Source organism: Somniosus microcephalus, unplaced genomic scaffold, assembly GCF_052327205.1.
Source record: "Somniosus microcephalus isolate GS21.2 unplaced genomic scaffold, FLI_Smic_1.0 unresolved_chr7, whole genome shotgun sequence".
NCBI classification, from domain to species: domain Eukaryota; kingdom Metazoa; phylum Chordata; class Chondrichthyes; order Squaliformes; family Somniosidae; genus Somniosus; species Somniosus microcephalus.
This window is the reverse complement of record NW_028225185.1, coordinates 3960669-3983768: the sequence shown is the minus strand read 5'-3', so window position 1 is coordinate 3983768 and position 23100 is coordinate 3960669. Positions and strand designations below refer to the sequence as shown.

Below are 23100 nucleotides of genomic sequence, written 5' to 3'. Positions count from 1 at the left end.
CTGACCCACTCCCGGGGACCCCCTGTAAATACTGACACACTCCCCAGGACCCCCCCTGTAAATACTGACACACTCCCGGGGACCCCCTGTAAATACTGACACACTCCCGGGGACCCCCTGTAAATACTGACACACTCCCGGAGACCCCCCTGTAAATACTGACACACTCCCTGGGACCCCCTGTAAATACTGACCCACTCCCGAGAACCCCCTGTAAATACGGACACACTCCCGGGGACCCCCTGTTAATACCGACCCACTCCCGGGGACCCCCTGTAAATACCGACCCACCCCCGGGGACCCCCTGTTAATACCGACCCACTCCCGGGGACCCCCTGTAAATACTGACCCACTCCCGGGGACCCCCTGTAAATACTGACCCACTCTCGGGGACCCCCTGTAAATACTGACGCACTCCCGGGGACCCCCTGTAAATACTGACACACTCCCGGGGACCCCTGTAAATACTGACCCACTCCCGGGGACTCCCTGTAAATACTGACACACTCCCGGAGACCCCCTGTAAATACTGACCCACTCCCGGGGACCCCCTGTAAATACTGACACACTCCCGGGGACCCCTGTAAATACTGACATACTCCTGGGGACCCCCTGTAAATACTGACACACTCCCGGGGACCCCCTGTAAATACTGACCCACTCCCGGGGACCCCCTATAAATACTGACTCACTCCCGGGGACCCCCTGTCAATACTGACACACTCCCGGGGACCCCCTGTAAATACTGACCCACTCCCGGGGACCCCCTGTCAATACTGACACACTCCCGGGGACCCCCTGTAAATACCAACCCACTCCCGGGGTTCCCCTGTAAATACCGACACACTCCCGGGGACCCCCTGTAAATACTGACACGCTCCCGGGGACCCCCTGTAAATACTGACACACTCCCGGGGACACCCTGTAAATACTGACACACTCCTGAGAACCCCTTGTAAATACCGACCCACTCTTGGGGACCCCCTGTAAATACTGATACACTCCCGGGGACCCACTGTAAATCTGACACACTCCCGGGGAACCCCCTGTAAATACTGACACACTCCCGGGGACCCCCTGTAAATACCGACACACTCCCGGGGACCCCCTATAAATACTGACACACTCCCGGGGACCCCCTGTCAATACTGACACATTCCCCGGGGACCCCCTGTAAATACTGACACACTCCCGGGGACCCCCTGTAAATACTGACCCACTCTCGGGGACCCCCTGTAAATACTGACGCACTCCCGGGGACCCCCTGTAAATACTGACACACTCCCGGGGACCCCTGTAAATACTGACCCACTCCCGGGGACTCCCTGTAAATACTGACACACTCCCGGAGACCCCCTGTAAATACTGACCCACTCCCGGGGACCCCCTGTAAATACTGACACACTCCCGGGGACCCCTGTAAATACTGACATACTCCCGGGGACCCCCTGTAAATACTGACACACTCCCGGGGACCCCCTGCAAATACTGACCCACTCCCGGGGACCCCCTATAAATACTGACTCACTCCCGGGGACCCCCTGTCAATACTGACACACTCCCGGGGACCCCCTGTAAATACTGACCCACTCCCGGGGACCCCCTGTCAATACTGACACACTCCCGGGGACCCCCTGTAAATACCAACCCACTCCCGGGGACCCCCTGTAAATACTGACACACTCCCGGGGTTACCCTGTAAATACTGACACACTCCTGAGAACCCCTTGTAAATACCGACCCACTCTTGGGGACCCCCTGTAAATACTGATACACTCCCGGGGACCCACTGTAAATCTGACACACTCCCGGGGAACCCCCTGTAAATACTGACACACTCCCGGGGACCCCCTGTAAATACCAACCCACTCCCGGGGACCCCCTGTAAATACTGACACACTCCCGGGGTTACCCTGTAAATACTGACACACTCCTGAGAACCCCCTGTAAATACTGACACACTCCCGGGGACCCCCTGTAAATACCGACACACTCCCGGGGACCCCCTATAAATACTGACACACTCCCGGGGACCCCCTGTCAATACTGACACATTCCCCGGGGACCCCCTGTAAATACTGACACACTCCCGGGACCCCCTGTAAATACTGACCCACTCCCTGGGACCCCCTGTAAATACTGACACACTCCCGGGGACCCCCTGTCAATACTGACACACTCTCGGGGACACCCTGTAAATACTGACACACTCCCGGGGACCCCCTGTCAATACTGACGCACTCTCGGGGACCCCCTGTCAATACTGACACACTCCCGGGGACCCCCTGTAAATACTGACACACTCCAGGGGATCTCTGTAAATACTGACCCACTCCCGGGGACCCCCTGTAAATACTGACACACTCCCCAGGACCCCCCCTGTAAATACTGACACACTCCCGGGGACCCCCTGTAAATACTGACACACTCCCGGGGACCCCTGTAAATACTGACACACTCCCGGAGACCCCCCTGTAAATACTGACACACTCCCTGGGACCCCCTGTAAATACTGACCCACTCCCGAGAACCCCCTGTAAATACGGACACACTCCCGGGGACCCCCTGTTAATACCGACCCACTCCCGGGGACCCCCTGTAAATACCGACCCACCCCCGGGGACCCCCTGTTAATGCCGACCCACTCCCGGGGACCCCCTGTAAATACTGACCCACTCCCGGGGACCCCCTGTAAATACTGACCCACTCTCGGGGACCCCCTGTAAATACTGACGCACTCCCGGGGACCCCCTGTAAATACTGACACACTCCCGGGGACCCCTGTAAATACTGACCCACTCCCGGGGACTCCCTGTAAATACTGACACACTCCCGGAGACCCCCTGTAAATACTGACCCACTCCCGGGGACCCCCTGTAAATACTGACACACTCCCGGGGACCCCTGTAAATACTGACATACTCCCGGGGACCCCCTGTAAATACTGAAACACTCCCGGGGACCCCCTGTAAATACTGACACACTCCCGAGAACCCCCTGTTAATACCGACCCACTCTCGGGGACCCCCTGTAAATACTGACACACTCCTGAGAACCCCCTGGAAATACCGACACACTCCCGGGGACCCCCTGTAAATCTGACACACTCCCGGGGACCCCCTGTAAATACTGACCCACTCCCGGGGACCCCCTGTAAATAGTGACCCACTCCCGGGGACCCCCTGTAAATACTGACACACTCCCGGGGACCCCCTGTAAATAGCGACCCACTCCCGGGGACCCCCTGTAAATACTGACACTCCCGGGGACCCCCTGCAAATACTGACGCACTCCCGGGGACCCCCCTGTTAATACCGACCCACTCCTGGGGACCCCCTGTAAATACCGACCCACTCCTGGGGACCCCCTGTAAATCTGACACACTCCCGGGGAACCCCGTGTAAATACTGACCCACTCCCTGGGACCCCCTGTAAATACTGACCCACTCCCGGGGACCCCCTGTAAATACTGACCCACTCCCGGGGACCCCCTGTAAATACCGACACACTCCCGGGGACCCCCTGTTAATACCGACCCACTCTCGGGGACCCCCTGTAAATACTGACACACTCCCGAGAACCCCCTGTAAATACCGACACACTCCCGGGGACCCCCTGTAAATACTGACACACTCCTGAGAACCCCCTGTAAATACCGACCCACTCCCGGGGACCCCCTGTAAATACCGACCCACTCTCGGGGAACCCCTGTAAATCTGACACACTCCCGTGGAACCCCCTGTAAATACTGACACACTCCCGGGGACCCCCTGTAAATACTGACCCACTCCCTGGGACCCCCTGTAAATACTGACACACTCCCGGGGACCCCCTGTAAATACTGACCCACTCCCGGGGACCCCCTGTAAATCTGACACACTCCCGGGGAACCCCCTGTAAATACTGACACACTCCCGGGGACCCCCTGCAAACACTGACACACTCCCGGGGACCCCCTGTAAATACTGACCCACTCCCGGGGACCCCCTGTAAATACTGACCCACTCCCGGGGACCCCCTGTAAATACTGACTCACTCCCGGGGACCCCCTGTCAATACTGACTCACTCCCGGGGACCCCCTGTCAATACTGACACACTCCCGGGGACCCCCTGTAAATACCAACCCACTCCCGGGGTTCCCCTGTAAATACTGACACACTCCCGGGGACCCCCTGTAAATACTGACACACTCCCGGGGACCCCCTGTAAATACTGACACACTCCCGGGGACACCCTGTAAATACTGACACACTCCTGAGAACCCCTTGTAAATACCGACCCACTCTCGGGGACCCCCTGTAAATACTGATACACTCCCGGGGACCCACTGTAAATCTGACACACTCCCGGGGAACCCCCTGTAAATACTGACACACTCCCGGGGACCCCCTGTAAATACCGACACACTCCCGGGGACCCCCTGTTAATAACGACCCACTCCCGGGGACCCCCTGTAAATACTGACACACTCCCGGGGACCCCCTGTAAATACTGACACACTCCCGAGGATCTCTGTAAATACCAACCCACTCCCGGGGTCCCCCTGTAAATACCGACACACTCCCGGGGACCCCCTGTAAATACTGACACACTCCCGGGGACCCCCTGTAAATACTGACACACTCCCGGGGACACCCTGTAAATACTGACACACTCCCGGGGACCCCCTGTAAATACTGACACACTCCCGGGGACCCCCGATAAATACTGACACTCCCTGGGACCCCCTGTAAATACTGACACACTCCCGGGGACCCCCTGTCAATACTGACACACTCTCGGGGACACCCTGTAAATACTGACACACTCCCGGGGACCCCCTGTCAATACTGACGCACTCTCGGGGACCCCCTGTCAATACTGACACACTCCCGGGGACCCCCTGTAAATACTGACACACTCCAGGGGATCTCTGTAAATACTGACCCACTCCCGGGGACCCCCTGTAAATACTGACACACTCCCCAGGACCCCCCCTGTAAATACTGACACACTCCCGGGGACCCCCTGTAAATACTGACACACTCCCGGGGACCCCCTGTAAATACTGACACACTCCCGGAGACCCCCCTGTAAATACTGACACACTCCCTGGGACCCCCTGTAAATACTGACCCACTCCCGAGAACCCCCTGTAAATACGGACACACTCCCGGGGACCCCCTGTAAATACTGACACACTCCCCAGGACCCCCCCTGTAAATACTGACACACTCCCGGGGACCCCCTGTAAATACCGACACACTCCCGGGGACCCCCTGTAAATACTGACACACTCCCGGAGACCCCCCTGTAAATACTGACACACTCCCTGGGACCCCCTGTAAATACTGACCCACTCCCGAGAACCCCCTGTAAATACGGACACACTCCCGGGGACCCCCTGTTAATACCGACCCACTCCCGGGGACCCCCTGTAAATACCGACCCACCCCCGGGGACCCCCTGTTAATACCGACCCACTCCCGGGGACCCCCTGTAAATACTGACCCACTCCCGGGGACCCCCTGTAAATACTGACCCACTCTCGGGGACCCCCTGTAAATACTGACGCACTCCCGGGGACCCCCTGTAAATACTGACACACTCCCGGGGACCCCTGTAAATACTGACCCACTCCCGGGGACTCCCTGTAAATACTGACACACTCCGGAGACCCCCTGTAAATACTGACCCACTCCCGGGGACCCCCTGTAAATACTGACACACTCCCGGGGACCCCTGTAAATACTGACATACTCCTGGGGACCCCCTGTAAATACTGACACACTCCCGGGGACCCCCTGTAAATACTGACCCACTCCCGGGGACCCCCTATAAATACTGACTCACTCCCGGGGACCCCCTGTCAATACTGACACACTCCCGGGGACCCCCTGTAAATACTGACCCACTCCCGGGGACCCCCTGTCAATACTGACACACTCCCGGGGACCCCCTGTAAATACCAACCCACTCCCGGGGTTCCCCTGTAAATACCGACACACTCCCGGGGACCCCCTGTAAATACTGACACGCTCCCGGGGACCCCCTGTAAATACTGACACACTCCCGGGGACACCCTGTAAATACTGACACACTCCTGAGAACCCCTTGTAAATACCGACCCACTCTTGGGGACCCCCTGTAAATACTGATACACTCCCGGGGACCCACTGTAAATCTGACACACTCCCGGGGAACCCCCTGTAAATACTGACACACTCCCGGGGACCCCCTGTAAATACCGACACACTCCCGGGGACCCCCTATAAATACTGACACACTCCCGGGGACCCCCTGTCAATACTGACACATTCCCCGGGGACCCCCTGTAAATACTGACACACTCCCGGGGACCCCCTGTAAATACTGACCCACTCTCGGGGACCCCCTGTAAATACTGACGCACTCCCGGGGACCCCCTGTAAATACTGACACACTCCCGGGGACCCCTGTAAATACTGACCCACTCCCGGGGACTCCCTGTAAATACTGACACACTCCCGGAGACCCCCTGTAAATACTGACCCACTCCCGGGACCCCCTGTAAATACTGACACACTCCCGGGGACCCCTGTAAATACTGACATACTCCCGGGGACCCCCTGTAAATACTGACACACTCCCGGGGACCCCCTGCAAATACTGACCCACTCCCGGGGACCCCCTATAAATACTGACTCACTCCCGGGGACCCCCTGTCAATACTGACACACTCCCGGGGACCCCCTGTAAATACTGACCCACTCCCGGGGACCCCCTGTCAATACTGACACACTCCCGGGGACCCCCTGTAAATACCAACCCACTCCCGGGGACCCCCTGTAAATACTGACACACTCCCGGGGTCACCCTGTAAATACTGACACACTCCTGAGAACCCCTTGTAAATACCGACCCACTCTTGGGGACCCCCTGTAAATACTGATACACTCCCGGGGACCCACTGTAAATCTGACACACTCCCGGGGAACCCCCTGTAAATACTGACACACTCCCGGGGACCCCCTGTAAATACCGACACACTCCCGGGGACCCCCTATAAATACTGACACACTCCCGGGGACCCCCTGTCAATACTGACACATTCCCCGGGGACCCCCTGTAAATACTGACACACTCCCGGGGACCCCCTGTAAATACTGACCCACTCCCTGGGACCCCCTGTAAATACTGACACACTCCCGGGGACCCCCTGTCAATACTGACACACTCTCGGGGACACCCTGTAAATACTGACACACTCCCGGGGACCCCCTGTCAATATTGACGCACTCTCGGGGACCCCCTGTCAATACTGACACACTCCCGGGGACCCCCTGTAAATACTGACACACTCCAGGGGATCTCTGTAAATACTGACCCACTCCCGGGGACCCCCTGTAAATACTGACACACTCCCCAGGACCCCCCCTGTAAATACTGACACACTCCCGGGGACCCCCTGTAAATACTGACACACTCCCGGGGACCCCCTGTAAATACTGACACACTCCCGGAGACCCCCCTGTAAATACTGACACACTCCCTGGGACCCCCTGTAAATACTGACCCACTCCCGAGAAACCCCTGTAAATACGGACACACTCCCGGGGACCCCCTGTTAATACCGACCCACTCCCGGGGACCCCCTGTAAATACCGACCCACCCCCGGGGACCCCCTGTTAATGCCGACCCACTCCCGGGGACCCCCTGTAAATACTGACCCACTCCCGGGGACCCCCTGTAAATACTGACCCACTCTCGGGGACCCCCTGTAAATACTGACGCACTCCCGGGGACCCCCTGTAAATACTGACACACTCCCGGGACCCCTGTAAATACTGACCCACTCCCGGGGACTCCCTGTAAATACTAACACACTCCGGAGACCCCCCTGTAAATACTGACCCACTCCCGGGGACCCCCTGTAAATACTGACACACTCCCGGGGACCCCTGTAAATACTGACATACTCCCGGGGACCCCCTGTAAATACTGAAACACTCCCGGGGACCCCCTGTAAATACTGACACACTCCCGAGAACCCCCTGTTAATACCGACCCACTCTCGGGGACCCCCTGTAAATACTGACACACTCCTGAGAACCCCCTGGAAATACCGACACACTCCCGGGGACCCCCTGTAAATCTGACACACTCCCGGGGACCCCCTGTAAATACTGACCCACTCCCGGGGACCCCCTGTAAATAGTGACCCACTCCCGGGGACCCCCTGTAAATACTGACACACTCCCGGGGACCCCCTGTAAATACTGACACACTCCCGGGGACCCCCTGTAAATAGCGACCCACTCCCGGGGACCCCCTGTAAATACTGACCCACTCCCGGGGCCCCCCTGTAAATACTGACCCACTCCCGGGGACCCCCCGTCAATACTGACACACTCCCGGGGACCCCCCTGTAAATACCGACCCACTCCCGGGAACCCCCTGTAAATACTGACACACTCCCGGGGACCCCCTGTAAATACTGACACACTCCCGGGGACCCCCTGTCAATACTGACGCACTCCCGGGGACCCCCTGTCAATACTGACACACTCCAGGGGACCCCCTGTCAATACTGACACACGCCCGGGGATCCCCTGTTAATACCGACCCACTCCGGGGACCCCTGTAAATACCGACACACTCCCGGGGACCCCCTGTAAATCTGACACACTCCCGGGGACCCCCTGGAAATACTGACCCACTCCCGGGGACCCCCTGTAAATACTGACACACTCCCAGGGACCCCCTGTAAATACTGACGCACTCCCGGGGACCCCCTGTAAATACTGACACACTCCCAGGGACCCCCTGTAAATACTGATGCACTCCCGGGGACCCCCTGTAAATACTGACCCACTCCCTGGGACCCCCTGTAAATACTGACCCACTCCCGAGAACCCCCTGTAAATACGGACACACTCCCGGGGACCCCCTGTTAATACCGACCCACTCCCGGGGACCCCCTGTAAATACTGACACACTCCCGGGGACCCCCTGTAAATACTGACGCACTCCCGGGGACCCCCCTGTTAATACCGACCCACTCCCGGGGACCCCCTGTAAATACCGACCCACTCCCGGGGACCCCCTGTAAATCTGACACACTCCCGGGGAACCCCGTGTAAATACTGACCCACTCCCTGGGACCCCCCTGTAAATACTGACCCACTCCCGGGGACCCCCTGTAAATACTGACCCACTCCCGGGGACCCCCTGTAAATACCGACACACTCCCGGGGACCCCCTGTTCCTGTTAATACCGACCCACTCTCGGGGACCCCCTGTAAATACTGACACACTCCCGAGAACCCCCTGTAAATACCGACACACTCCCGGGGACCCCCTGTAAATACTGACACACTCCTGAGAACCCCCTGTAAATACCGACCCACTCCCCGGGGACCCCCTGTAAATACCGACCCACTCTCGGGGAACCCCTGTAAATCTGACACACTCCCGTGGAACCCCCTGTAAATACTGACACACTCCCGGGGACCCCCTGTAAATACTGACCCACTCCCTGGGACCCCCTGTAAATACTGACACACTCCCGGGGACCCCCTGTAAATACTGACCCACTCCCTGGGACCCCCTGTAAATACTGACACACTCCCGGGGACCCCCTGTAAATACTGACCCACTCCCGGGGACCCCCTGTAAATCTGACACATTCCCGGGGAACCCCCTGTAAATACTGACACACTCCCGGGGACCCCCTGTAAATACTGACACACTCCCGGGGACCCCTGTAAATACTGACACACTCCCGGGGACCCCCTGTAAATACTGACCCACTCCCGGGGACCCCCTATAAATACTGACTCACTCCCGGGGACCCCCTGTCAATACTGACTCACTCCCGGGGACCCCCTGTCAATACTGACACACTCCCGGGGACCCCCTGTAAATACCAACCCACTCCCGGGGTTCCCCTGTAAATACCGACACACTCCCGGGGACCCCCTGTAAATACTGACACACTCCCGGGGACACCCTGTAAATACTGACACACTCCTGAGAACCCCTTGTAAATACCGACCCACTCTCGGGGACCCCCTGTAAATACTGATACACTCCCGGGGACCCACTGTAAATCTGACACACTCCCGGGGAACCCCCTGTAAATACTGACACACTCCCGGGGACCCCCTGTAAATACCGACACACTCCCGGGGACCCCCTGTTAATAACGACCCACTCCCGGGGACCCCCTGTAAATACTGACACACTCCCGGGACCCCCTGTAAATACTGACACACTCCCGAGGATCTCTGTAAATACCAACCCACTCCCGGGGTCCCCCTGTAAATACCGACACACTCCCGGGGACCCCCTGTAAATACTGACACACTCCCGGGGACCCCCTGTAAATACTGACACACTCCCGGGGACACCCCTGTAAATACTGACACACTCCCGGGGACCCCCTGTAAATACTGACACACTCCCGGGGACCCCCTATAAATACTGACACACTCCCGGGGACCCCCTGTCAATACTGACACATTCCCCGGGGACCCCCTGTAAATACTGACACACTCCCGGGACCCCCTGTAAATACTGACCCACTCCCTGGGACCCCCTGTAAATACTGACACACTCCCGGGGACCCCCTGTCAATACTGACACACTCTCGGGGACCCCCCTGTCAATACTGACGCACTCTCGGGGACCCCCTGTCAATACTGACACACTCCCGGGGACCCCCTGTAAATACTGACACACTCCAGGGGATCTCTGTAAATACTGACCCACTCCCGGGGACCCCCTGTAAATACTGACACACTCCCCAGGACCCCCCCTGTAAATACTGACACACTCCCGGGGACCCCCTGTAAATACTGACACACTCCCGGGGACCCCCTGTAAATACTGACACACTCCCGGAGACCCCCCTGTAAATACTGACACACTCCCTGGTACCCCCTGTAAATACTGACCCACTCCGAGAACCCCCTGTAAATACGGACACACTCCCGGGGACCCCCCTGTTAATACCGACCCACTCCGGGGACCCCCTGTAAATACTGACCCACTCCCGGGGACACCCCTGTAAATACCGACCCACTCTCGGGGACCCCCTGTAAATACTGACGCACTCCCGGGGACCCCCTGTAGATACTGACACACTCCCGGGGACCCCTGTAAATACTGACCCACTCCCGGGACTCCCTGTAAATACTGACACACTCCCGGAGACCCCCTGTAAATACTGACCCCCACTCCCGGGGACCCCCTGTAAATACTGACACACTCCCGGGGACCCCTGTAAATACTGACATACTCCCGGGGACCCCCTGTAAATACTGACACACTCCCGGGGACCCCCTATAAATACTGACTCACTCCCGGGGACCCCCTGTCAATACTGACACACTCCTGGGGACCCCCTGTAAATACTGACCCACTCCCGGGGACCCCCTGTCAATACTGACACACTCCCGGGGACCCCCTGTAAATACCAACCCACTCCCGGGGTTCCCCTGTAAATACCGACACACTCCGGGGACCCCCTGTAAATACTGACACACTCCCGGGGACCCCCTGTAAATACTGACACACTCCCGGGGACACCCTGTAAATACTGACACACTCCTGAGAACCCCTTGTAAATACCGACCCACTCTTGGGGACCCCCTGTAAATACTGATACACTCCCGGGGACCCACTGTAAATCTGACACACTCCCGGGGAACCCCCTGTAAATACTGACACACTCCCGGGGACCCCCTGTAAATACCGACACACTCCCGGGGACCCCCTGTTAATAACGACCCACTCCCGGGGACCCCCTGTAAATACTGACACACTCCCGGGGACCCCATGTAAATACTGACACACTCCCGAGGAGCTCTGTAAATACCAACCCACTCCCGGGGTCCCCCTGTAAATACCGACACACTCCCGGGGACCCCCTGTAAATACTGACACACTCCCGGGGACCCCCTGTAAATACTGACACACTCCCGGGGACACCCTGTAAATACTGACACACTCCCGGGGACCCCCTGTAAATACTGACACACTCCCGGGGACCCCCTATAAATACTGACACACTCCCGGGGACCCCCTGTCAATACTGACACATTCCCCGGGGACCCCCTGTAAATACTGACACACTCCCGGGGACCCCCTGTAAATACTGACCCACTCCCTGGGACCCCCTGTAAATACTGACACACTCCCGGGGACCCCCTGTCAATACTGACACACTCTCGGGGACAGCCTGTAAATACTGACACACTCCCGGGGACCCCCTGTCAATACTGACGCACTCTCGGGGACCCCCTGTCAATACTGACACACTCCCGGGGACCCCCTGTAAATACTGACACACTCCAGGGGATCTCTGTAAATACTGACCCACTCCCGGGGACCCCCTGTAAATACTGACACACTCCCCAGGACCCCCCCTGTAAATACTGACACACTCCCGGGGACCCCCTGTGAATACTGACACACTCCCGGGGACCCCCTGTAAATACTGACACACTCCCGGGGACCCCCTGTAAATCTGACACACTCCCGGGGAACCCCCTGTAAATGCTGACCCACTCCCGGGGACCCCCTGTAAATAGTGACACACTCCCGGGGACTCCCTGTAAATACTGACACACTCCCGGAGACCCCCTGTAAATACTGACCCACTCCCGGGGACCCCCTGTAAATACTGACACACTCCCGGGGACCCCTGTAAATACTGACATACTCCCGGGGACCCCCTGTAAATACTGAAACACTCCCGGGGACCCCCTGTAAATACTGACACACTCCCGAGAACCCCCTGTTAATACCGACCCACTCTCGGGGACCCCCTGTAAATACTGACACACTCCTGAGAACCCCCTGGAAATACCGACACACTCCCGGGGACCCCCTGTAAATCTGACACACTCCCGGGGACCCCCTGTAAATACTGACCCACTCCCGGGGACCCCCTGTAAATAGTGACCCACTCCCGGGGACCCCCTGTAAATACTGACACACTCCCGGGGACCCCCTGTAAATAGCGACCCACTCCCGGGGACCCCCTGTAAATACTGACCCACTCCCGGGGCCCCCCTGTAAATACTGACCCACTCCCGGGGACCCCCCGTCAATACTGACACACTCCCGGGGACCCCCTGTAAATACCGACCCACTCCCGGGAACCCCCTGTAAATACTGACACACTCCCGGGGACCCCCTGTAAATACTGACACACTCCCGGGGACCCCCTGTCAATACTGACACACTCCCGGGGACCCCCTGTCAATACTGACACACTCCCGGGGACCCCCTGTCAATACTGACACACTCCAGGGGACCCCCTGTCAATACTGACACACGCCCGGGGATCCCCTGTTAATACCGACCCACTCCCGGGGACCCCCTGTAAATACCGACACACTCCCGGGGACCCCCTGTAAATCTGACACACTCCCGGGGACCCCCTGGAAATACTGACCCACTCCCGGGGACCCCCTGTAAATACTGACACACTCCCAGGGACCCCCTGTAAATACTGACGCACTCCCGGGGACCCCCTGTAAATACTGACACACTCCCAGGGACCCCCTGTAAATACTGATGCACTCCCGGGGACCCCCTGTAAATACTGACCCACTCCCTGGGACCCCCTGTAAATACTGACCCACTCCCGAGAACCCCCTGTAAATACCGACACACTCCCGGGGACCCCCTGTAAATACTGACACACTCCCGGGGACCCCCTGTAAATACTGACGCACTCCCTGGGACCCCCTGTAAATACTGACCCACTCCCGGGGACCCCCTGTAAATACTGACCCACTCCCGGGGACCCCCTGTAAATACCGACACACTCCCGGGGACCCCCTGTTAATACCGACCCACTCTCGGGGACCCCCTGTAAATACTGACACACTCCCGAGAACCCCCTGTAAATACCGACACACTCCCGGGGACCCCCTGTAAATACTGACACACTCCTGAGAACCCCCTGTAAATACCGACCCACTCCCGGGGACCCCCTGTAAATACCGACCCACTCTCGGGGAACCCCTGTAAATCTGACACACTCCCGTGGAACCCCCTGTAAATACTGACACACTCCCGGGGACCCCCTGTAAATACTGACCCACTCCCTGGGACCCCCTGTAAATACTGACACACTCCCGGGGACCCCCTGTAAATACTGACCCACTCCCTGGGACCCCCTGTAAATACTGACACACTCCCGGGGACCCCCTGTAAATACTGACCCACTCCCGGGGACCCCCTGTAAATCTGACACATTCCCGGGGAACCCCCTGTAAATACTGACACACTCCCGGGGACCCCCTGTAAATACTGACACACTCCCGGGGACCCCCTGTAAATACTGACACACTCCCGGGGACCCCCTGTAAATACTGACCCACTCCCGGGGACCCCCTATAAATACTGACTCACTCCCGGGGACCCCCTGTCAATACTGACTCACTCCCGGGGACCCCCTGTCAATACTGACACACTCCCGGGGACCCCCTGTAAATACCAACCCACTCCCGGGGTTCCCCTGTAAATACCGACACACTCCCGGGGACCCCCTGTAAATACTGACACACTCCCGGGGACACCCTGTAAATACTGACACACTCCTGAGAACCCCTTGTAAATACCGACCCACTCTCGGGGACCCCCTGTAAATACTGATACACTCCCGGGGACCCACTGTAAATCTGACACACTCCCGGGGAACCCCCTGTAAATACTGACACACTCCCGGGGACCCCCTGTAAATACCGACACACTCCCGGGGACCCCCTGTTAATAACGACCCACTCCCGGGGACCCCCTGTAAATACTGACACACTCCCGGGGACCCCCTGTAAATACTGACACACTCCCGAGGATCTCTGTAAATACCAACCCACTCCCGGGGTCCCCCTGTAAATACCGACACACTCCCGGGGACCCCCTGTAAATACTGACACACTCCCGGGGACCCCCTGTAAATACTGACACACTCCCGGGGACACCCTGTAAATACTGACACACTCCCGGGGACCCCCTGTAAATACTGACACACTCCCGGGGACCCCCTATAAATACTGACACACTCCCGGGGACCCCCTGTCAATACTGACACATTCCCCGGGGACCCCCTGTAAATACTGACACACTCCCGGGGACCCCCTGTAAATACTGACCCACTCCCTGGGACCCCCTGTAAATACTGACACACTCCCGGGGACCCCCTGTCAATACTGACACACTCTCGGGGACCCCCTGTCAATACTGACGCACTCTCGGGGACCCCCTGTCAATACTGACACACTCCCGGGGACCCCCTGTAAATACTGACACACTCCAGGGGATCTCTGTAAATACTGACCCACTCCCGGGGACCCCCTGTAAATACTGACACACTCCCCAGGACCCCCCCTGTAAATACTGACACACTCCCGGGGACCCCCTGTAAATACTGACACACTCCCGGGGACCCCCTGTAAATACTGACACACTCCCGGAGACCCCCCTGTAAATACTGACACACTCCCTGGTACCCCCTGTAAATACTGACCCACTCCCGAGAACCCCCTGTAAATACGGACACACTCCCGGGGACCCCCTGTTAATACCGACCCACTCCCGGGGACCCCCTGTAAATACTGACCCACTCCCGGGGACCCCCTGTAAATACCGACCCACTCTCGGGGACCCCCTGTAAATACTGACGCACTCCCGGGGACCCCCTGTAGATACTGACACACTCCCGGGGACCCCTGTAAATACTGACCCACTCCCGGGGACTCCCTGTAAATACTGACACACTCCCGGAGACCCCCTGTAAATACTGACCCACTCCCGGGGACCCCCTGTAAATACTGACACACTCCCGGGGACCCCTGTAAATACTGACATACTCCCGGGGACCCCCTGTAAATACTGACACACTCCCGCGGACCCCCTGTAAATACTGACCCACTCCCGGGGACCCCCTATAAATACTGACTCACTCCCGGGGACCCCCTGTCAATACTGACACACTCCTGGGGACCCCCTGTAAATACTGACCCACTCCCGGGGACCCCCTGTCAATACTGACACACTCCCGGGGACCCCCTGTAAATACCAACCCACTCCCGGGGTTCCCCTGTAAATACCGACACACTCCCGGGGACCCCCTGTAAATACTGACACACTCCCGGGGACCCCCTGTAAATACTGACACACTCCCGGGGACACCCTGTAAATACTGACACACTCCTGAGAACCCCTTGTAAATACCGACCCACTCTTGGGGACCCCCTGTAAATACTGATACACTCCCGGGGACCCACTGTAAATCTGACACACTCCCGGGGAACCCCCTGTAAATACTGACACACTCCCGGGGACCCCCTGTAAATACCGACACACTCCCGGGGACCCCCTGTTAATAACGACCCACTCCCGGGGACCCCCTGTAAATACTGACACACTCCCGGGGACCCCCTGTAAATACTGACACACTCCCGAGGATCTCTGTAAATACCAACCCACTCCCGGGGTCCCCCTGTAAATACCGACACACTCCCGGGGACCCCCTGTAAATACTGACACACTCCCGGGGACCCCCTGTAAATACTGACACACTCCCGGGGACACCCTGTAAATACTGACACACTCCCGGGGACCCCCTGTAAATACTGACACACTCCCGGGGACCCCCTATAAATACTGACACACTCCCGGGGACCCCCTGTCAATACTGACACATTCCCCGGGGACCCCCTGTAAATACTGACACACTCCCGGGGACCCCCTGTAAATACTGACCCACTCCCTGGGACCCCCTGTAAATACTGACACACTCCCGGGGACCCCCTGTCAATACTGACACACTCTCGGGGACAGCCTGTAAATACTGACACACTCCCGGGGACCCCCTGTCAATACTGACGCACTCTCGGGGACCCCCTGTCAATACTGACACACTCCCGGGGACCCCCTGTAAATACTGACACACTCCAGGGGATCTCTGTAAATACTGACCCACTCCCGGGGACCCCCTGTAAATACTGACACACTCCCCAGGACCCCCCCTGTAAATACTGACACACTCCCGGGGACCCCCTGTGAATACTGACACACTCCCGGGGACCCCCTGTAAATACTGACACACTCCCGGGGACCCCCTGTAAATCTGACACACTCCCGGGGAACCCCCTGTAAATGCTGACCCACTCCCGGGGACCCCCTGTAAATAGTGACACACTCCCGGGGCCCCCCTGTAAATACTGACACACTCCCGGGGACCCCCTGTAAATACCGACCTACTCCCGGGGACCCCCTGTAAATACCGACCCACTCCCGGGGACCCCCTGTAAATACTGACACACTCCCGGGGACCCCCTGTCAATACTGACACACTCCCGGGGACCCCCTGTCAATACTGACACACTCCCGGGGACCCCCTGTCAATACTGACACACTCCCGGGGACCCCCTGTCAATACTGACACACTCCCGGGGACCCCCTGTAAATACCGACCCACTCCCGGGGACCCCCTGTAAATCTGACACACTCCCGGGGACCCCCTGTAAATACTGACCCACTCCCGGGGAACCCCCTGTAAATACTGACACACTCCCGGGGACCCCCTGTAAATACTGACACACTCCCGGGGACCCCTTGTAAATACTGACACACTCCCGGGGACTCCCTGTAAATACTGACACACTCCCGGGGACCCCCTGTAAATACTGACCCACTCCCGGGGACCCCCTGTAAATACTGACACACTCCCGGGGACCCCCTGTTAATACTGACACACTCCCGGGGACCCCCTGTCAATACTGACACACTCCCGGGGACCCCCTGTAAATACTGACCCACTCCCTGGGACCCCCTGTAAATACTGACCCACTCCCGGGGACCCCCTGTAAATACTGACACACTCCCGGGGATCTCTGTAAATACTGACCCACTCCCGGGGAACCCCTGTAAATACTGACACACTCCCTGGGACCCCCTGTAAATACTGACCCACTCCCGGGGAACCCCTGTAAATACTGACACACTCCCGGAGACCCCCTGTAAATACTGACACACTCCCGGGGACCTCCTGCAAATACTGACACACTCCTGGGGACCCCATGTAAATACTGACACACTCCCGGGGACCCCCTGTAAATACTGACACACGCCCGGGGACACCCTGTAACTACTGACACACTCCCGGGGACCCCCTGTAAATACTGACCCACTCCCGGAGACCCCCTGTAAATACTGACCCACTCCCGGGGACTCACTGTAAATACTGACACACTCCCGGGGACCCCCTGTAAATACTGACCCACTCCCGGGGACCCCCTGTAAATACTGACTCACTCCCGGGGACCCCCTGTAAATACTGACACACTCCCGGGGACCCCCTGTAAATACTGACACACTCCCGGGGATCCCCCTGTAAATACTGACACACTCCTGGGGACCCCCTGTAAATACTGACACACTCTCGGGGACACCCTGTAAATACTGACACACTCCCGGGGACCCCCTGTAAATACTGACCCACTCCCGGGGACCCCCTGTAAGTACTGACACACTCCCGGGGACCCCTGTAAATACTGACACACTCCCGGGGACCCCCTGTAAATACTGACACACTCCCGGGGACCCCCTGTAAATACTGACACACTCCCGCGGACCCCCTGTAAATACTGACACACTCCCGAGGACCCCCTGTAAATACTGACACTCCCGGGGACCCCCTGTAAATACTGACACACTTTCCCCCCCACCCCGCCCTCCCACTCTGTGACGCCTGCTGTCAATGCTCCCAAAGACCTGCAGGACCGTTTTAATACAGAGGGATTGACAGGGTAGATGCTGAGAGGCTGTTTCCCCCTGGCTGGAGAGTCTCGAACCAGGGGTCCCAGTCTCAGGATAAGGGGTCGGCCATTGAGGACTGAGATGAGGAGGAATTTCTTCACTCAGAGGGCGGTGAATCTTTGGAATTCTCTGCCCCAGAGGGCTGTGGAGGCTCAGTCGTTGAGTCTATTCAAGGCTGAGATCGAGAGATTTTTGGACTCTCGGGGAATCGAGGGATATGGGGATCGGGCGGGAAAGTGGAGTTGAGGTCGAAGATCAGCCTTGATCTTACTGAATGGCGGAGCAGGCTCGAGGGGCCGAATGGCCGACTCCTGATCCTAATTCTTATTCCCGCCGGCTCCATAAGAATATGTGAAACCCAAGGCTCCTGAACCAATTTTTAAATGTTCTTTGCTGTGCTGCATTGCAGAGGAGGGAGAGAGTGAGACAAAGAAGAAGAGGAAGAAAGCGCTGAAGCGGGAGAAGAAGGTGAAAGAAGGCAAGAGTGCGGAGGAAGCCCGGCCGGAATGCGACATCCAGCTGGACGACAATTTCGAGCGGGCGCTGGAGGATGGAGCGAAGCACCATAACCTGACGGCCATCAATGTGCGCAACATTCTACACGTGAGTACTGGCAGTGGCCGCTCTCTCTGGTCAAACACCCTGCCAACAACAACTCTCATTAATACAGCGCCTTGAACCGGGTAAAACGTCCCAAGGCGCTTCACAGGAGCGCAAAGCGGACAAAATTTGACACCGAGTCACATAAGGAGCTGTTGGGGCAGGTGACCCAAAAGCTGGGTCAAAGTGGTCGGTTTTAAGGAGCGTCTTGAAAGAGGAGAGAGAGAGAGGCGGAGAGGTTTAGGGAGGGGATGCCAGAGCTCGGGGCCCAGGCGGCTGAAGGCACGGCCGCCAATGGTGGAGCGATGGAAATCGGGGGATGTGCAAGATGCCAGAATTGGAGGAGTGCGGAGATCTGGGAGGGTCGTGGGGCTGCAGGAGGTGGCAGAGATAGACGGGCTCACGCTAGGAAGCACCGGTGGGTGAGGTGTCGGAGGAGGCCGGTGCCTGCGGAACTGTACCCCAGCCAGAGTCGGCGCTGTGGGGGGAGGGGGTTGAGGAAAGGAGTCTGTTAATGATGCCATCTTTCCCGTCGTCTCTTGCAGGAGGTGATCACGAACGAGCATGTGGTGGCGATGATGAAAGCAGCGATCTATGACACCGAGCAGCAACACGTGTTTGTGAGTGTCTCGGCGTGGTTGACTGGGCGTGCCTTTCCCCTGTAGGGGCTCTAACCGCAAGTCGCTGAGGCGGCCGCTCTCTCTCGGAGGACTTCACTAACGTTACAGGAATCCTGCCCCATACGCGGATTTCAAGTATACACGGTTTCCTCTCTGCGACAAATTTTGCGTATACGCGGTTTTTAATTTTCACATTTCACGGGTCGCGCTTCCAAACACGAGACTCCATTCATCCGCGCCTCTCTTTTGAGCATATTTGCATCCAGGCGTGGTCTCGCTCCACCCGGGGAAGTACTGTGTGTGCGCGTGCGTGCGTGTCTGTGTGCGTGTCTGTGTGTGTGTGTGCGTGTGTGTGTGCGTGTGTGTGTGCGTGTGTGTGTGCGTGTGTGTGTGCGTGTGTGTGTGCGTGTGTGTGTGCGTGTGTGTGTGCGTGTGTGTGTGCGTGTGTGTGTGCGTGTGTGTGCGTGTGTGTGTGCGTGCGTGTGTGTGTGCGTGCGCGTGCGTGTGCGCGTGCGTGTGCGCGTGTGTGTGCGTGCGCGTGTGTGCGTGCGCGTGTGTGCCTGCGCGTGTGCCTGCGCGTGTGCCTGCGCGTGTGCGTGCGCGTGTGCGTGCGTGTGTGCGCGTGTGTGCGCGTGTGTGTGCGTGTGTGCGCGTGTGGTGTGTGTGCGTGTGTGTGTGCCTGCGCGTGTGCGTGTGCGTGTGCGTGCGTGTGTGCGCGTGTGCATGTGCGCGTGCGTGTGCCTGCGCGTGTGTGCCTGCGCGTGTGTGCCTGCGCGTGTGTGCGTGTGCGTGTGCGTGTGCGTGCGTGTGTGCGTGTGTGCGTGTGTGCGTGTGTGCGTGTGTGCGTGTGTGTGCGTGTGTGTGTGCGTGTGTGTGCGTGTGTGTGTGCGTGTGTGCGTGCGTGTGTGCGCGCGTGTGTGCGCGCGTGTGTGCGCGCGTGTGTGCGCGCGTGTGTGCGCGCGTGTGTGCGCGCGTGTGTGCGCGTGTGTGTGCGCGTGTGTGTGCGCGTGTGTGTGCGCGTGTGTGTGCGCGTGTGTGTGCGCGTGTGTGTGCGCGTGTGTGTGCGCGTGTGTGTGCGCGTGTGTGTGCGCGTGTGCGTGCGTGCGTGTGCGTGTGCGCGTGTGCGTGTGCGCGTGTGCGTGTGTGCGTGCGTGCGCGTGTGTGCGTGCGCGTGTGTGCGCGTGCGTGCGCGTGTGTGTGCGCGCGTGTGTGCGTGCGCGTGCGTGCGCGTGCGTGCGCGTGTGCGTGCGTGTGTGCGTGCGCGTGTGCGCGTGCGCGTGCGCGTGTGTGCGCGTGTGCGTGCGCGTGTGTGCGCGTGTGCGTGCGCGTGCGCGTGTGTGTGTGTGCGCGTGTGCGCGTGTGCGCGTGTGCGCGTGTGCGCGCGTGCGCGCGTGCGCGCGTGCGCGTGCGTGTGTGCGTGTGTGTGCGTGTGCGTGCGTGTGCGTGCGTGTGCGTGCGTGTGCGTGCGTGTGCGCGCGTGTGCGCGCGTGTGCGAGCGTGTGTGCGCGTGTGCGCGCGTGTGCGCGTGCGCGTGCGTGTGCGTGTGCGTGCGTGCGTGCGCGTGTGCGTGCGCGTGCGTGCGTGAGTGCGTGAGTGCGTGCGTGCGTGTGCGTGTGCGCGTGCGCGTGCGTGCGCGTGCGCGTGCGCGTGTGCGTGCGTGCGTGTGCGTGTGCGTGCGTGTGCGTGCGTGTGCGCGCGTGTGAGCGTGTGTGCGCGTGTGCGCGTGTGCGCGCGTGTGCGTGCGTGTGTGCGCGTGTGCGCGCGTGTGCGCGTGTGCGTGTGCGTGTGTGCGTGCGTGCGTGTGCGCGTGTGTGCGTGCGTGTGCGCGCGTGTGCGTGCGTGTGCGTGCGTGTGTGCGCGTGCGCGCGTGCGCGCGTGCGTGCGTGCGTGTGCGTGTGTGTGCGTGTGAGCGTGTGTGAGCGTGTGCGCGTGTGTGCGCGTGTGCGCGTGTGTGTGCGCGTGCGCGTGTGTGTGTGCGCGTGTGTGCGCGTGTGCGTGTGCGTGCGCGTGTGCGTGCGCGTGTGTGTGTGTGTACGTCGGTGTACGTCGTCTGGTTGCTACCCATTTTGCCTTTACTTACAGCATTGTTCTGTTTAGCCCTTAATCATGGCCCCTAAGCGTAATCTCAGTGAATCGATAGCGAAAAGGGCAAGGAATGTACACTAACCTGAGATAGGATTTAATGAGACCGTACAAGCAGGTCCAGAAAGATATTCAGAAAAAAATGAATCAACCATCTGTCGCGAATTCTTTAACACATAGATAGAAGATAGGAGCAGGAGTAGGCCATTCGGCCCCTCGCGCCTGCTCCGCCATTTAATGAGATCATGGCTGATCATCCAAATTCAGTACCCTGTCCCTGCCTTCTCCCCATATCCCTTGATCCCTTTAGCCTCAAGAAAAATATCTAACTCCTTCTTGAATATATTTAATGAATTGGCCTCAACTGCCTTGTGTGGTAGAGAATTCCACAGGTTCACCACTCTCTGGGTGAAGAAATTCCTCCTCATCTCAGTCCTAAATGGTTTACCCCTTATCCTTAGACTGTGACCCCTGGTTCTGGCCGCGTTCCCCCGAACTCCATTTTTCCCATAAGGTCTTATATTTGCCAGCCACGAGGGTTTTCAGGGACGTATCCCCCGCAGTCGGGAAGGGATTACTGTACTGTTTAAACTGAGATGGTCGCCAGGCTCGCCGAGAGAGACTGAGATCAGCAGAGTGATGGAGCTGTATTAACATCAGGAGAGATACAGTCAGTGACCTGGGAGGGGTGTTGACGACGTGATTTGTAACCGGGCCTGGGATCTTCATTCTTGTCTGTGTGGTTTTTAATCTGCGTTTTTTCTTTCAGGAGCCCAAGATGACTCGCTCAAAACTCAAGGAGGTTGTTGAGAAAGGAGTGGTGAGTTGTTTGTTCATGCTGTTAGCTTTGCCTCTCCCTCCCTCCCTCTCTCTCTCTCGTCAATCCTTCAGTATCAATAAGTGTGAGGTGGTACATTTTGGTTGGAAGAATAAGGAGCCCACGTACTCCTTGGAAAACAAGTGTCTAAATGGGGTAGAGGATCAGAGGGATCTGGGGG

The 23100-nt window shown here is 58.4% G+C and overlaps 1 protein-coding gene across 2 annotated transcripts in view; it reads left to right on the top strand.

The window, feature by feature from the left end:
- The window catches only part of LOC147086404 (GON-4-like protein), a 101404-nt gene that overhangs the window by 18670 nt on the left and 59634 nt on the right, over nt 1-23100 (top strand). For both annotated transcript variants that reach the window (XM_085978482.1, XM_085978481.1), the window contains exons 4-6: nt 19210-19403; nt 19946-20020; nt 22872-22922. In XM_085978482.1, the coding sequence (XP_085834608.1) occupies nt 19210-19403; nt 19946-20020; nt 22872-22922 (320 nt within the window). The remainder of the gene's footprint in view (nt 1-19209; nt 19404-19945; nt 20021-22871; nt 22923-23100) is intronic.